Here is a 16,577-nt window from a genome sequence, read left to right on the forward strand (position 1 = left end):
TTCAAAAGTGTGGACAGCTTAATATAAGCGAACAACATTTTAGAATCAAAAGAAAACAATAATTTGAACTAACGTGACTATGAAATGCAAATTGCCTTCAAAAATGGCTTTTTAAAAATTCTCTTTCAGGGACGAAGCTGTGAGCTTAATTACAATGATTGCCTTATACAGTCCTGCTCCACTGAGTTTCTTTGTGTTGATGGAATAAACAATATCACCTGTTTACCTACTATCCCCCAAAGCAAGAAAACTGTCACTGCAGTGGCTGAAGTGTTTCCTGCTGAGATTTTAGACAATGACCTTCCATCAGCCCTGGCTGTGTCTGTGGAACTTTCGTCTAAACATGCTTCTCCTGATTTTCATACAGGAAAGGTGTCCCAAGGTAAGCAGAAAAAGCTTCTGAGTAATGCATATATCAAACTTCTTTCCTTGTTAGTGCTTTTTAAATGGTAAGAATATTCAAAATGTATTCATTTTCTTCTTAAGAATGTTGTTTTCTACTTCCTGTGCTACCTTCTGTTCTTTTGATTTAATCCATCATCCTTTCTTAATTGCATTTATATGTAACTGGAAAATTACTCTTTTCTCTCAAAAGAATTTTTCCCAGCAACTTACACATCCAGTAAGGAAAACTGCACTTTCTCTTAGCTTGGTTTTCAGTTTGCTTTGCTAGAGCGTACAATTTCATATGCCTTATATTGTGTTCAGCAATCTCTGACCCTAATGCCAATCTTCCCTTCTTCCTTGGCTAGTCAGCAGAAGATAATTTGCCTTACTCCATGGGGACTTTGGTTTTCCTTTCCTAGTTCACATGTTTTCTGAGTGCTTCCTTTTCTGTGCATATAGATGTTTTTTCACTAAAGATATCTGGAACAAGCCTCTCAACTTCTCTGCCATTCTGACTGTTTATAGTGATGTTTTTGGGAAGCCAAAAAATTGCCTATCCTGTTATTTTTAAAATATTCAAAGAAAAGTCAACACTAACAGAAGTGCAATGTTTTATTTTGAAGATAGTACCTTCATTGTGGCCTGTTCATTTTACTAAAGCTAGTATTATACAGATAGCATGTGTATAAGGCATCCTCTTTACAATTAGTTTCAGAAATTTTTGCTTATATACTCTTTCAAAGTAACTACTTGTATAAGAAATAAGCCCGGAGTCCTGTTTTTAATTTGGGTAAATGAGTTTTACTGAATGTTTGATTTCTGTACAGACTAGTCTTTTTGGCGATATACCTAAACTTTTGTTGCATTCTTAATAGGTAATATTCCTTCTTGATGTAAGTAATGATACTGAGTGAAATGCAGTTAGTAAATGCAGTTACATCTGCATATCTTCCAAAATATCATGTCAGCTAGTTTGCTGATGTTCTCAACGGATAACATTTGTAATTCATTCATTTTATATTGATTCACAGTAACAGTTTGATTTAGAAAATTTAATACTTCTGTTCTGAGCAGTGCCACTTGTTCTGATGCTGGCCCTCATACAGAATATGAATAATGGGAGGTTTGCATTTACTCAACTCTTGAGGTCACTAAACACGCTTGTACACTTTTATTAAGAATATGATTTGCAGAGTCGTATTTGTCTGCTATATAATAGTTTGGTAAGACTCAGTGAGGTTTTGGTGGCCATGTAATTTGCTGCAGACTCAATCCAGGGCCAAAGTTATTTATTTTTTTCTTTTCTTTTATGTGAGGTTTGGGGTTTGGGGTTTTTGGGGTTTTTTTTCTACATTTTTGTCCTTAAAGGTCTGAAAAAGGCAGGTATTTTCAACTGTGGAATACTTCTGACCACTAATTTGGCTAAACTGAGCTATGGACTCGACGACTAATTGCCACTGGAGAGTCTTCAACAGTATTCAGGATAGCAACCTCAACAGATGTTCTCTCTTCACACTTTCTTAGTTCTGCTGTTCAGGTCTCAGGAAAAGGAAAGTCTAATATCACATCTGTACCATATGCGGCTACTGATACTTCCATAGATTTAAGTTCAGTACCTCTTCCCCAGCATAATTATGATGATACAATCTCATTTATCACTAGTTCCTTAATGACACTTTCTGTTTTCCCTACACAAGTTTCATCATTAGAGCGGACTGTTGCTTTATCTGCCACAGACATGAGTTCAGTAATTAGTAACATACCAGGGGCTGAAATAGAATTAAATAGCAAGTCATTACTCTCCTGTGGATTGCAGTTTACAACTGGTTCTACAAGTGCAGCTTCAGTTCTCTCTAGGTTGCCTCAAAAGGGTCCTGAAGAATAATAAGGTGTCTTTTCAGCATCAGAAGAGCAGTGGAGATTACGAAGTCCTTCGATAATTTTTCATTCCCCTATTAAGATATATATTTAAAACCAGATATCTTTCCTTAGTTTGTTAGTTAGTCATGAAACTCAAATGCAAACATCTCTTCCTAGTGAATATCTGGCTATTACTGCTTCGTACATCAGCCAGAGACTCACAAACATCAAATCACAGTCTGGTGATTCTTTAAGTGAGTTAAGCCAAATATGTGCAACATGTTCTATGACTGGAATAAAACTGATGAATTCTCAGACCAAGTTCTGCATAGCAAACAGTCCCCATTTTATGAGATATTTTGGATGAACTCAGTGATATTAACCAACTGGTACACACTAATCGGAGCTCCTGCTATTACTTCTGAGTATTTATTTTCTTCATCTAGCAAAATAACATCGTCAGTGGAGTTCACAGAACTGTCATCCTTGCATCCCCCTACAGGAAATACACATAGATCTCTGACTGATAGAACTGTTTGTTCTGCCTTTTCCTTCACAAGAATCAGATACTCATTTTCCATGTTTTGATTCATATTGTCTGACTCTTTTTCCTTCAAAGACCATCTCTTTACAATCATAATTTTCATCACTTATGTCCTTTAAAGAGACAGGTATAGACTTGACAAAATGATTAACTACTATTGAGCAGCTGACAACAGAGGAAATGTAACAATTATTGGAGACAAAACTGCATGATCCAGTTATGGAGATCTATCATTCATTAAGTCAAAGTACTTTCTTAAATGTTCAGCTGAGTAGTGTATCTCAAGAACTACGTTTAACCCACATAGTAAATAGTAGTTCTGAGTTGAAAACACATCTACTAATAAATGTAGGTGAGACTCTTAAAATATTTTTGGAAACAATCTGGTCAAGTGTTCTTGATGTATATCTTCTTCCTACAAAAACTTCAGGTATAGAATTATTGACGGATACCCTGAAAAGCTGTCATTATTCAAATCTTCTAGTGATCAGTTATCTTTCTTTGTTTTATCTGCACAAGCCTCATCTGTACAAACAGAAATTTGTAAAATGTTAGTGACAAAACATTTATCTTTACGTACTTGTTACCCTACTTTAAGTTCTGCCTTACAAGAACATTAGCAATATTGTACTGAAACATATGAGCAGACACTACTGCTGTGCATGATAAGGAACTCCTCATTAATTTAAACACTGTCTTACCTAGACTACACAGTATATCTGCAGTGGATTCAGTTTCTGGCCTTTATCAGCTACTGTTATCTGTTGAGTTTCTCGTTTCTATTCAGACAACTTTTTGAGGTGGTGGGGTGTTTTTATACAAAGATAAAAGTGTCTGTCAAGGTTGCCAGGTGCTTGAAAGAGATTTATTGTAATCAGGCAGCAGCCTGTTCAATGGGTACGGCACCTGCTGCTGTACCTGACACAGATGGTTATTCTTCATGTTCTGCCACATAGGATACTAGATCAATATAGAAGCAGGTTGGAGGCTGCTATAATGCTGGCAGGCAACCAGCAACTGAACAGTTTCACTTCACTACAGTAAAGTTTTCAGGATTTCGGGTGTGGCTTTCGTCATACTTACATATAAATTCAGGAGGTATGTCTATGGTTACAGTATATGAGTATGATTATTAACATTTTTGAATGTAAAATAGGTATAGAGAAAAATATATTTTTATCTCTTGAGAGAATCATTTTTATATATAATATAATTAATTTGCCACTTCTCATACCAAAAGAAGACAGATGATGGCTACATTTTTTTAAAACAGTACTTTTGTAAGAACATTACAACTCTTTCAGAAATAAAGTCAGAGAATTAAAAGAACACACAAAAACCTATGAATTCTAGAATTAAATATTAGGGAATATCAATTAGTTTGGACTACGTTTTTATACTGTACTTTTATAAAAATATTTTCTACAAAATGAATATCCATCAAGCCAAGGAGAGGTTTTTTACTTTTATTGCTTTTCATTCTTTGCTTGGAGGTTTGTGTAGGAAAAAATGGTTTTATTTCACTGATTTAAATCACATAGAGAAATTAAAAAGGATCCTAGACTATGATAGATATGTATAAAGGTGCCAGAAGACAAGTAAAACTTTTTTTTTGGTATGGAATGACAGTTGTTTTCCTGTGAATGCTTGTCCATGTAGATTTCATTCTCAGTATGCATACATAAGTACACAGATAAAATTCTTTCTGCCAGAAGTGCCTCCTGATACTGTGCCTGCACTCATGAGGTCAAGTTGTCTGAGCATACCACTGTGGATTCCCAACTGATGAAGATATGAATCAACATGGAAATAAATCTCAAGCTCCACATGTAGTGAATAACTACAGGCTTTAAAAAGTTCCCTCAGAACTAGCAAAGAAAAACGTGTCTTAGGTTTTAACAAAATCTGTTAACCTCTTCTTTTTCTTTTTTTTTTTCTTATTCTTTGATACCCTCAGTGTGTAGTATATTTGCATGGATTATGCCATACACTTTCTAAGTGTTTCTTTCAAAGCCTGTGACTTGTTTGGCACCAGGTGAACTCTTTGGGGTCCATATTCATCCTACTTATTGGCTTATACAATATCAAGATACTTAAAAGACACCAAGATCATAGTATTGCATACCACAGTTTAGTTGACCGCCATCTGCTTCCTTTTTGAAAGTGGGAGGCCCAAATATACCAAAAAGAATAGAGTTGAAACAGACTTTCTTTTCACCTTTCCTGTTAAAGCATCAGAGACATTTATCTCCTAGTCCTTCCTCTTAAAGAGACTACCTTAGAAAGCAGAAAAGGGCTTTAGAGCTCACTCAAGTAGAGCATCACTTGGGAGTTAAAGGAAACAGGTATTGCTGCCATGATTCCAGTATCCATATGTTCAAAATACATGAACACACAGAAGTTATGAGGTACACAGAAAGAGACCTAAAAGGCAATATCTTTCAATATCTTATTTTCCATGGCTATATCTTTTTTTTGTAGCGGAAAGAATAGATGAGGAAGAACAGTGCATCCCCAAAAGTAATATTTGCCATTGTGTTGATGCATAAGCAAATCTATGCCTTGTTTAATGGAAGAAATAGGACTATTATAAAGTCAAATGAGAAATGCTCTTGGATGAGTAAGATCATTAATACACTGGGGCATCCATAGTAGAAGAAATGTGTCAAGCTGTTAAACCTGCTGTGCACTTCTGTGCTTACTAGACTTAGTGTATTTATTAATAACCCATATTACTAAAACTTAGGAAAAAAAACCCTAATGATCTACCATCGATAACTTGCACTCTGGGGAACATGGGTACTACATACTTTTCATATGTTTTAGTATTGTTATTCTCATCTGACAATGAGTTCATACATTACAGCAAGTTCTAAGAGAATTTAAAGTAGCAGGGGCCTCTAGAAAAAGGCTGTGAGAGATGGGATCTGCTTGGCAGAAAAGTATATTCTTTGGTCTGGTCTCCAGGTATGCATTTCAAGTACCATACCCTTGCTTGTAGCAAATAAAGTTTTGTAAATAATTTTTTTCTGAGAAAAATACATGTTTATAGAAAAGTTTTTATGGGACCAGAGGGAATGATTTAAGTTCTTCATCACATAGAAATGTCTGTTAGCACTCTGCAAAGTTCTGTATGCATGCTTAATATCCCTATCCATAGTATGACCATGCTCATGTTGATGTGAATATTCTTCTGATCACAATTATAATAGCAGAAGAGTTTCCATCTGCCATTTGAAAGCTCTTCAACATGAAGATAGTCAAAGAAATTTTCTTTAGAGGTAGTTTCCACAGTTATCCAAAGATCTGTGAAGACCTGTAATGATTTGTTCACTTGATGCCTCTGGTCTAGATTATGGAGCTCAAACGTGTTCTACTACTAGCTTGAAAAATAAGCCAATTTTTTGAAAATGCAGGGCTATTTGGGGAAATTTGGTCTGCATATTTACAGACCACCTCTGTAGTAATGGCTTCCATACAGGCTATCCAGCAGCAAAAGTAAGACTAGGGAAAATGCAGGCCCTCTGCTGAATGAGGCAGGGAACCTAATGACAAAGGACACAGAAAAAGCCAAGGTACTCAGTGCCTTCTGTGGCTCATTCTTTACACGTAAGACTGGCCTTTGGGAATCTCTGAGACCAGTGAGAAATTCTGGAGCAAGGAAGACTCACCCTTGAAGAGGATGAGGTGAGGGAACATTTAATAAAAATGGGCATACACAGGCCTGTTGGACCTGATACAATGATGCTCCCACAAATGCTGAGGGAGCTGGCTGAAGTCATTGTGAGGCAACTCCTGATAATCTTTGGAAGGTCATGGTGATCAGGAGAGGTTTCTGGTGACTGGAATAAAGTATATGTCACTCCTGTCTTCAGGAAGGGAAAGAAGGAAAATACAGGGAACTACAGACCTGTCAGCCTCACTTCAATTTCTGGGAAGCTGATGGAGCAACAGCACAGGAAGGAGGAACAAGAGGGTGATTAGGAGTAGTTGGCATGGAGCTATGAAGGGGAAATTGTGCTTTACCAACCCAATAGCCCTCTATGAAGAGATGACTGGCTTAGTGGATCAGAGGAGAGCAGTGGGTGTTGTCTGTCTCGACTTCAGTGAGGCTTTCAACACTTTCTGCCATAACTTCCTCACAGACAAGCTGACAAAGTATGGACTAGATGAGTGGACAGTGAGATGAACTGAAAACTGGCTGAACTGCCAGGCTCAAAGGGCTGTGTTCAGCCAAACAGTATCCTGGACGACATTAGGGAAAGGTTTGAGACCAGGTCAAGGGAGCTGATACTTCCCCTTTGTAAAGCACTGGTGAGACCATATCTGGAGTCCTGTGTCCATTTCTGGCCCCAGTACAGAAGAGACATGGACTTACTCAGGTGAGTCCAAGAAAAGGCCATGAAGATGATGAAGGGGTTGTAGCGTCTCACATATGAGGAGAGGCTGAGGGAGTTGGGATTTCTTAGCCTTAAGAACAAAAGGCTCAGGATGTGATCTTACCTTATCAGAGGGACCTTATAAATACAGAGCCAGAAGCTTCCCAGTGGTGCCCACTGACAGGACAAGCGACAATTGACACAAATTAAAATGCAGGAAATTCTTAAATTTTTTTCTTTCTTTTTTTCTTTTTACACTGTTAGGGCAGTCAAGCACTGGAACAGGTTGCCCAGAGAGATTGTGGAGTTTCCATCCTTGGAGATATTCAGAACTGAACTGGACAATATCCTGAGCAACCTGTTGTAGTTGACCCTGCTGTGAGCAGGTGGGGTTGGATTAGATGATCTCCAGAGGTCCCTTCCAACCTCAGTTGCTCTGTGATTCTGTGGTACGCTGTAATTGTCAGGAGAGAATTGCCTTAGAGACATTGTTTAAAAACACTTCTAGTATTTACTTCTATGCAAGTATTTAGTTAGTCACCAAGGGTGGGATTCATCTTACCTGTAGGTATCCATTAGTTAATCCGTGTAAGCTATATCACTCTGTAGTAAATGAAGAGAAATGGCACCACCTGCTTTAGACATCTGTTCTGGGATAGGAAGTAAACTCTTGTTCTTTCCTCCATATATAGTATTCTGCTTCTCTGTACTTTTGCTTTTGGCAAAGGAACTGAATATTGGGCTGGATTTCTGTTCATGTTATGTGTGTATGGATGGTGGAGCTCACAAAGACATCCGGGAGACCAAAAGCAGTAGAACCAGATATCAATGTTAACAACACATCTCAGAGAAATAGAGCTACTACACAGCAGCTAACTGACTTTACTTCTGTTATTCATGGAGAACAACACATGTTAAACAAACACTTTACTGAAGTGGATTTTCATCCCTCTATTGTGCCACGTACTCCCACTGCTAAAACTGTTTGTGTTCAACATATATCATTACTTCCTTTAAGACTGCCTAACATATGAAGTGGGATCTGAAAATATGATTAATAACAGTCAAATTGGCACATACTACAAAGCCCCTCATATGCAGTATTATTTTAAACTCTTGCTCTGCCAAATTTCAAATTTTGATTTCTGACTTGCTCACATTCAGTTGTTATTAATTAGACTCTTAGGAGAAAGGAAAATTCAGAGCTTTCATTGTTTTTTACACACTGTTTTCCATAATAATGTAATACTTCTCCATCTTTCTCCTTAATCAAGTTCTATTCAATTATATGAAACACTGTATGCTGAGGTTTCTGAAAAATGTTGAAATTACATGACACCTTTGCCTTCTAATTCTCTTTTATCATATTGATTTGTGTCTGTTACATTCACTAGATCTGCCATCACGCTCATGATTCCTTTAAACTTTGTCTTTTATTGGTTCTGCCAGACGTATCATTATTATTCAGCCCATTTTAGTTTGCCTGTTCTCAATAGCTGTAATCATATGCTGATTTTAAACACGTCTTGTTATATCTGCTATATCAAGGAAGGAAATACTTTTAACATAGTTAAGATGCTAGCTATGTAGGTTAGCATGGAATTTCATGCAAAGCGAATGCATTGAACCCTGATCCAGTATTTGCACTCTATCTCTAACTGCTAGAAGCTTGAACTTGGTAACTTTCCAGACCTCTTTCACAAGCAGTCATTCTCCCCAGTGATCTGATAAAAAACACATAGAAGTGTTAATGCAAGCCTGGTCTGCTTCTGCTTTTATTTAGGTGCAACCTGCTGCCCTGCAAGCAAAAGCATTTTCATAGCCTGCAACTTTGTAGTGCATTTTTTACTCTGGTTGCTTCGTACTCAGACTTCTAGGCAAGCAAGGTATATAGGAAAATCTGTGGGAATTCTATGTACATGAGTGACATAACAAGAAAAAGGTAAACAAATGAAAATTAACCTTTCTTTAAAAAATTATACATCATTTGTTGCTTTCTAAGTTTGTATATTGGAATGAAAATGAGTACATGGGAAATGGTTAGCGACCTGCTACACCTCTTAGACACACCCAAGTCCATGGGGCCGGATGGGATCCACCCAAGGGTACCGAGGGAGCTGGCCGAAGTGCTCACCAAGCCACTTTCAATCATTTATCAGCAGCCCTGGCTAACCAGGGAGGTCCCAGTTGACTGGAGGTTAGCAAATGTGACGCCTATCTACAAGAAGGGCCAGAAGGAGGATCCAGGGAACTACAGGCCTGTCAGTCTGACCTCGGTGCCGGGGAAGGTTATGGAGCAGATCATCCTGAGTGCCATCACATGGCACATACAGGACAACCGGCTGATCAGGCCCAGTCAGCATGGGTTTATGAAAGGCAGGTCCTGCTTGACTAACCTGATCTCCTTCTATGACAAGGTGACCCGCTTAGTAGATGAGGGAAAGGCTGTGGATGTTGTCTACCCAGACTTGAATAAAGCCTTTGATGCTGTTTCCCACAGCATTCTCCTGGAGAAACTGGCTGCTCATGGCTTGGATGAGTGTACTCTTCCCTGGACAAAAAACTGGCTGGATGGCTGGGCCCAAAGAGTGGTGGTGAATGGAGTTAAATCCAGTTGGCAGCTGGTCACAAGTGGTGTTCCCCAGGGCTCAGTATTGGGTCCAGTTCTCTTTAATGTCTTTATAGATTATCTGGACAAGGAGATTGAGTGCACCCTCTGGAAGTTTGCAGATGACACCAAGTTGGGCAAGAGGGTTGATCTGCTTGAGGGTAGAAAGGCTCTACAGAGGGATCTGGACAGGCTGGATCAATGGGCTGAGGCCAATTGTATGAGCTTCAACAAGGCTAAGTGTTGGGTCCTGCACTTGGGTCACAACAACCCCACACAACATTACAAGCTTTGGGAAGATTGGCTGGAAAGCTGCCCAGTGGAAAAGACCTGGAGGTGTTGGTCGACAGCCAGCTGAATATGAGCCAGCAGTGTGCCCAGGTGGCCAAGAAGGCCAACAGTGTCCTGGCTTGTATCAGAAATAGTGTGGCCAGCAGGACTAGGGAAGTAATCGTCCCCCTGTACATGGCACTGGCGAGGCCACACCTTGAATACTGTGTTCAGTTTTGGGCCCCTCACTACAAGAAAGACATTGAGGTGCTGGAGCATGTCCAAAGAAGAGCAACAAAGCTGGTGAAGGGTCTAGAGAGCAAGCCTTATGAGGAGCAGCTGAGGGATAGCCTGGAGAAGAGGAGGCTCAGAGGAGACCTTATTGTTCTCTACAACTACCTGAAAGGAGGTTGTAGCGAGGTGGGTGTTGGTCTCTTTTCCCAAGTAACAAGTGACAGGACAAGAGGAAATGGCCTCAGGTTGTGCCAGGGGAGGTTTAGATTGGATATTAGGAAAAATTTATTGACTGAAAGGGTTATCAAGCATTGATAACAGTCTTGACTAAGCAGAAATCCTTCACATTTTCATTTATTTTATTATACACTCTTAGTCAAATGAAACTAAGATCAATTAAGCTGATCTGTTAAATTAGGTCACCTCATTTTCATTTCAGAAATATTTTATCTTGATTTTTTCACTTTGTATTTTCTATGTTATCAGCAGACATAAAAAACATAAAAATATAAAACTCCAAAAATGTAACAGAATCATAATGACTTCAGGTAGTATTTTTGCTAACCATTTTAAAAAATACCGTGAGAAACTAATTCATAGTATTCTGTAATATCTGACAGCAGAGTATACTGACTAGCTACTTTCCATAAAAATTAACAAGCAGACTTTTCAAGGAGATTGCATACAAGGATATATTTATATTGAAAGCCTTTTTTCTAATGGTTGTGATTCACAGCAATAAGAAATACTTTGTACAAATGACAAAATAAACTCTTAGTGATAACTGTATATTCCCCAAACATGTAATTAGGTTTAGCTTTTAAAAATAATGTTGGTAATTTAGATAGGATATTGTTGCACTAGTAAAAAAAGATCATCGTTATAGGCACCAGATTCTCACCTGTGATGGGTTAAATTTACCTTTTGAGTTGACAACTATGTTCTGCCTTCTAACCATCAAAAGTGTTCCAGTAATATTTAAACATTTTCTAGACTTTGTATTGTCCATCTGCACAAAGGTTCATTTTGCCTGATCTTCCCAGGACTAAGTTAGTTTACAGCAGAAAGAATCGTGATATTGGGAATAAAACTCTTGGCATACATGCCAATGATAGCAGATTTTGAGTGTCAGGTATATAGAAGCCACCTTGAGAATAGTGTCTGAGAGTCAGTAGCTCCTGTCATTCGGAGTTTCAAAGCCAGTGGGATCTATGAGCAGCATCTACTCCTGGAATTGATAGATCACCAATAGCATCTTCTGTCTTTGAAAGACAGTACTCTAAGGAACTTTCTACAGGCATAGTTAACATCCATATGATTAAAAAAAAAAAAAAAAGAAAAGAGTAAGTGGAATAGAACAAGTATTTCTGGGTTAGGGAAGCTATTGTTTTCCCAGTAACTCAAAAGAGTTTTCTGCTTTTGTTAAACAATCTCAGCATTCTATGTTAAGGTTGTGTATATGTTGGTTTAATTTGTAGATTTTTGGACCAACTGAACTATACAGCATTCATGCTAACATTCATCAGCATAGCCAAGAGTACTGTTTTGGTATCTTAAAATGTCATTTGTGCTGTAGGTTCTGAGGAGCCTAAAAAGACTAGGTTTAATTTTCTTTGAAGAACAGCAAATGAAAGGTATGAGGAATTCCATGCAGCTGGCATTTTGCATTTACATTTTAGAGCAGTTAGTGCAATTACTGGATTTACTTTGCTTTGCTCTTAAACCTGTACGTTGAATATATTCATAATAAATCATAATGATCAACTTCTGTAGTTTAAAATAACAAAGGTTTTTATAGTCATGAGAACCCCCTACTAAGACTTTCTCTTATTATTTATTTGAAAACTCTATTATTTGGTATAATACGAGGTGCATCCCAAATGCACAGATTACTCTTCAAAGATACAGTTACATGCCCTGGAGTTAAGTAATCCTTAGGGATGATTTAGCAGCATTCAGGAAGTGTAAACACTGCCACTTTAGGTGTTCCTTCAGCTTAGTGGAGGAAGTAAAGAGGTTCCTGTATGATTCCCTCAAGCGAGTAACTGCTCACCAGCAGTGATAAGTTCTGATAATAGTCACTGGGATCTGGACCAAAGACAGGAGTACAACAGGAAGTATGCACTACTGGATCCTAGTGCAAGGTCTCTACTCCTGTAGTTGATAAATATTGTTCAAACAAAGGCATCAGAATTTAAATTCTATTGTACAATGAATACAAAATATGACAGCTACCACCCATCTAAGACTGAGAAAAAAAAAACATTGAGTGGATGATGTATGATTTTTATTGCAAATATAACCATAATATTTCTGAGTAACTTTGAGCAAACTTGACCTGTATTTAAGTTTAAATAATGTAAATTCTCAGACTTCATCCTGCTAAGAAAATATAATAAATATTTAAGGGAAAATAATTCTTTATTGATTTGGTGCATTTCAGAAACTCTGTTCCTTTGATTATGATCTCTGCTTGCATGGACATTACAGTAAGAGGAAGCGTTGGCTAAACGTCTATATGTCTCAGTTTTGCTCTCAAGTCAGTCATATCTGTACAGAAGTAAAGAGGGTAGTGTGCTTTTGAAAGTAAAAGAAAAAAAATCTAAAATGCTGTGATATGTGTTTGCAATGGGGAGGGTGAAAAGGAAAGAAATATGTGAGGTAGAAGGATGGGGGACATTGCAGGGTCAGGACAGGATAAGCAAAAGTGGGTGCACAGTGAGGTAACAGGGGATAAGAATCAAGCAGGAAACTTGATCAAGAATGTGACAGCATTAAGGATGACATGTTTAGGAACAAGACCTGAAATGGTAGAACACATTATTGGTCCTGAAGAAAACTAGAGTGCCTGTACTCCTCCCAGATTCCCTTCAGTTTCTGCCAATGTATTAATTCTAAAAATCTCCATATTTACCTTGGTGTAAACAAGAGGCAATACCTTCTCACAAGTAAAGCAGTAGTCCTCCTCCTATGTGTCATGTAGGATCACTATTTTACCCTTTCAATACTTCTAATTTTAACAGGCTTGTAGAGTTGTGAGCAAGAGTGGATTATGCACCTCAGACCTTTGACCAGGGGGGTTGTCTTGTTTCAGGTAGCCAGTAAGTCTTTGTGTGCAGTTATGGGAAACATAAAATGACTTCATAAGCCTATCCTATTTTTTCCTTTGATGTCACATGGGTCACTTTCTCATAAAGACTGAACTGATTACTCAATACTCTTGAGATGATTATGCCTGCTTAACAGTAAGCTGCCCTGTGGCTTGACTTGGCCTGGCCAGCAATTTGTCATACATAGCTATTCTTTTTTCTTCTTCTTGAAAAGAAAGATGCAACACATTTTTCCCTATTAGTAAGTACACATGGTGGAGCTGGAGCAAGTTCTGTCAAGTATTTGTTGTCTCAGCTCTGCTTCAGAAGCTAGAGGTACCTTAAATACCTTTACATACCTCCTTCCTAGCACTGCCAGTGTGTGTATAACTAAACAGTTGATGATGAACACCTGTTACTACAAGAGGAAAAATAGGATAGCTGAAGAGGTGTTGGAGCTATGCCTTTTCTGCATACCTGAATAGATCAAGAATATACCAGAGGAAAAAAGTTTTACCCTTCTTATTGGCTGGAAATAGCTGCTCCCCAACTAAAGGTTATAACCTACAGCTTTTGGGCACTATTTTCTATATTGTGGGGAAAAAAAATGGTTTAGCCTCTCTTGGCATAATTTATTGTAGAGGCTCTTTTTTTCTTCCAAGCTGGGCAGGTGCAAGACTGTTAATCCTTACTTACATCATGATTTGCATTGTAGCGAACTGTCATATATTCCAAATACTGAAGAAACTCTGCATTGTAAAGTATCAAAAACATTTAATGATATGGCAATTCGGTTGTGTATATCACAAGCAATTTTTGTGCTAGTAACTCTAAAAAAATAATTTGAGAGTACCTGTGTTTAGAACTATTCAGTGTTCGGAATTTATTTAGTATCACAATAAATGAGTCAGGAAAGTTTGGAGGGGATAAAACATGCTGAAGATACTCACTTTAGAAACATGAGTTAAAGGTCTATCCTGTCTTTCATGATAGAAGTAGGAATGAAAGAATCAGAATATTTTTCCTTACACAAAACAGCAGTTCTCTTCCAACTTAGTGCTTCTACCATGGGTAGCAGTGTGTCTTTAAATGCTTAAGCATCTCTATGTACTTTTTGGACCAAGTATTCTCAGTTTCTCCTGATTTCCTAGTTTCAGTCTGAATATTCAAATGTTGATATTTTTATCCTAATTTGGAGAATTCATCGAGTATTAGCAAATATCCTAGTATATTACATTTCCTCTCAATTGCTGGAGACTACTGGGTGTTCCTAAAAGAATACCAATATTCATGTCACAGTTTTATTCAGTCTTCTTAATGATGTCTTAGAACTATTAAGCAAAAGGGAGTGTTAAATGTGTGCAGTGCAACAGCACATTTAACAGCATATTTAATTTATACTAAGAATACTTATTTCAGTGAAATAACTGGGATAGAATAATATCTTAAAGGAAAACTTAAAACAGTGATTATCTAAATTATCTTCTGTGGATCTGGTTTTAAAGATCACATCTTAAAAATTGCAGGACATGTAACAGTATAAAGAATTTTCCTATTTCCTTTTTTCTTCTTTTTGTGTACAGATACCATCACTTACATCCTTGCTTTTCTCTAATCTCTTTAGAGATAGTTTCCTTGGTAACCTTAATTTTTTATGCATGCAGCCACTTAATATTTACATAAGGATGGGGATACTGGAAAAAAGTTTGAAGATCATTGTACTTCAAGTTAGGATTATCAAGTATGAGATATCTTTGCCTCCAATATTGTGCATATATCACATTTATTTATGGAAAGGATGGAATTTTACTTAATGAAGACTTTTAATGAATGACTTTGAATATCTTTATCTTTGTAAATATTAGTAAAAATAATAGTTCTTTTGTTGGTGAGAGGAATTTAATTGCTTTTATACTTCAATATAAAAGGACTCTAAAGGAAGTGGAATTTGAAACAAGAGACAACCAGAATTACTGGTGGTAGGGAAGGAAATCTAGGGGTTTTTTTCTGGGCACATGTCAAATCTTAAATTCTACCCACATGTAGAGACAACTGGGTAACAGTCATTTCTGAAAATATAGTGTTAGGACTTGAGACTAGGAAGACATTCTTTTTCCCTTCCCTTCCCTTCCCTTCCCTTCCCTTCCCTTCCCTTCCCTTCCCTTCCCTTCCCTTCCCTGAGAAGGAAGTGTTCTTTTGTTATAGGACTTTTCATCTCTGATTCTTTCAAAGTTCTCTCTCTGTGTCAGCAAGAACAAATTTACAGGAGAGCCTGGAGGATGAAATCTATTTCCGGTTCTGCTGAGCTTTGTAGTGAAGGTGAAGTGCAGGCTAGACTGCATCATGTCTCCATGAGGAGTCTGAGGATTCGTATCCTGCAAGGAGGAGGGAGAGTTCTCACTAGCATGTCTTTAATGGAAACATTGGCCAGAGAGACATGGTCCCCACTAACCCCAGCTGTGGCAAGGAGAGACATGAACTCTTTCATGAAGGGAAGAACTTGGATGTGGAATCCTTGATACTGCTTATCCCATGAGATTTCTGCCATGGACTTCTATCAAAAAATGTATTGTGAATTTCACAAGGGGGGTGATTGGCTGAGGGTGTAAAGAGATAATTTTTTCCCATGAATATGTTAGTTTTCTTATAGGTTACTCTAAAGGTTTCAGATGGTCTAAGAAGTGTGTAAGGAACATAGACACCTAAAAGAGAGCTCTGGGCCTCTGGGGAAAGAGGAATTATCAGATACTTTAGATATACTTAGAAATCACAAACAGCCAATAATGGATTGTGGCTAAATAGAGGCCCTATTAGTTTATCAGTTTGACTCTCTTTTGACTTGAGTTACTTTGGAGAGATGTATGCTCTCTTGATTGCTAAAGGTGCTGTACCATGTGCATTTTGATCTTACAAATACAAAGAAACACTAAAAGTTGTAAGTTCTAAAAGTAGGTTATTCTTAAAGGCAAATTACTACAATGCAGAACTAGTGAGATCTGGGTGAATTAATGTACCCAGTTCATCTTATGCAGACTTCTCAAGGTTATCTGGGTGAACAAATGGATTGCTGTGTTAAAAAACCTAAGAACATTTTAAAATTTTTATACTCCCATGTTTGCATAAATATACAAGCCTAATCATTGACCTAGTTAATAATCTTTTCTGAATTTAGATACATAATAAAAGATTAATAAAACAATAACAGT

At 37.6% G+C, this 16,577-nt stretch overlaps 1 protein-coding gene across 1 annotated transcript in view; it reads left to right on the top strand.

Moving 5' to 3' along the window:
- EYS (eyes shut homolog) overlaps positions 1-16,577 on the top strand; it is a 950,400-nt gene that overhangs the window by 534,685 nt on the left and 399,138 nt on the right. Inside the window, exon 31 of the mRNA XM_050893740.1 lies at positions 130-382. Coding sequence (XP_050749697.1) covers positions 130-382 — 253 coding nt within the window. The remainder of the gene's footprint in view (positions 1-129; positions 383-16,577) is intronic.

The sequence above is a fragment of the Gymnogyps californianus genome, chromosome 3, assembly GCF_018139145.2.
Source record: "Gymnogyps californianus isolate 813 chromosome 3, ASM1813914v2, whole genome shotgun sequence".
NCBI classification, from domain to species: domain Eukaryota; kingdom Metazoa; phylum Chordata; class Aves; order Accipitriformes; family Cathartidae; genus Gymnogyps; species Gymnogyps californianus.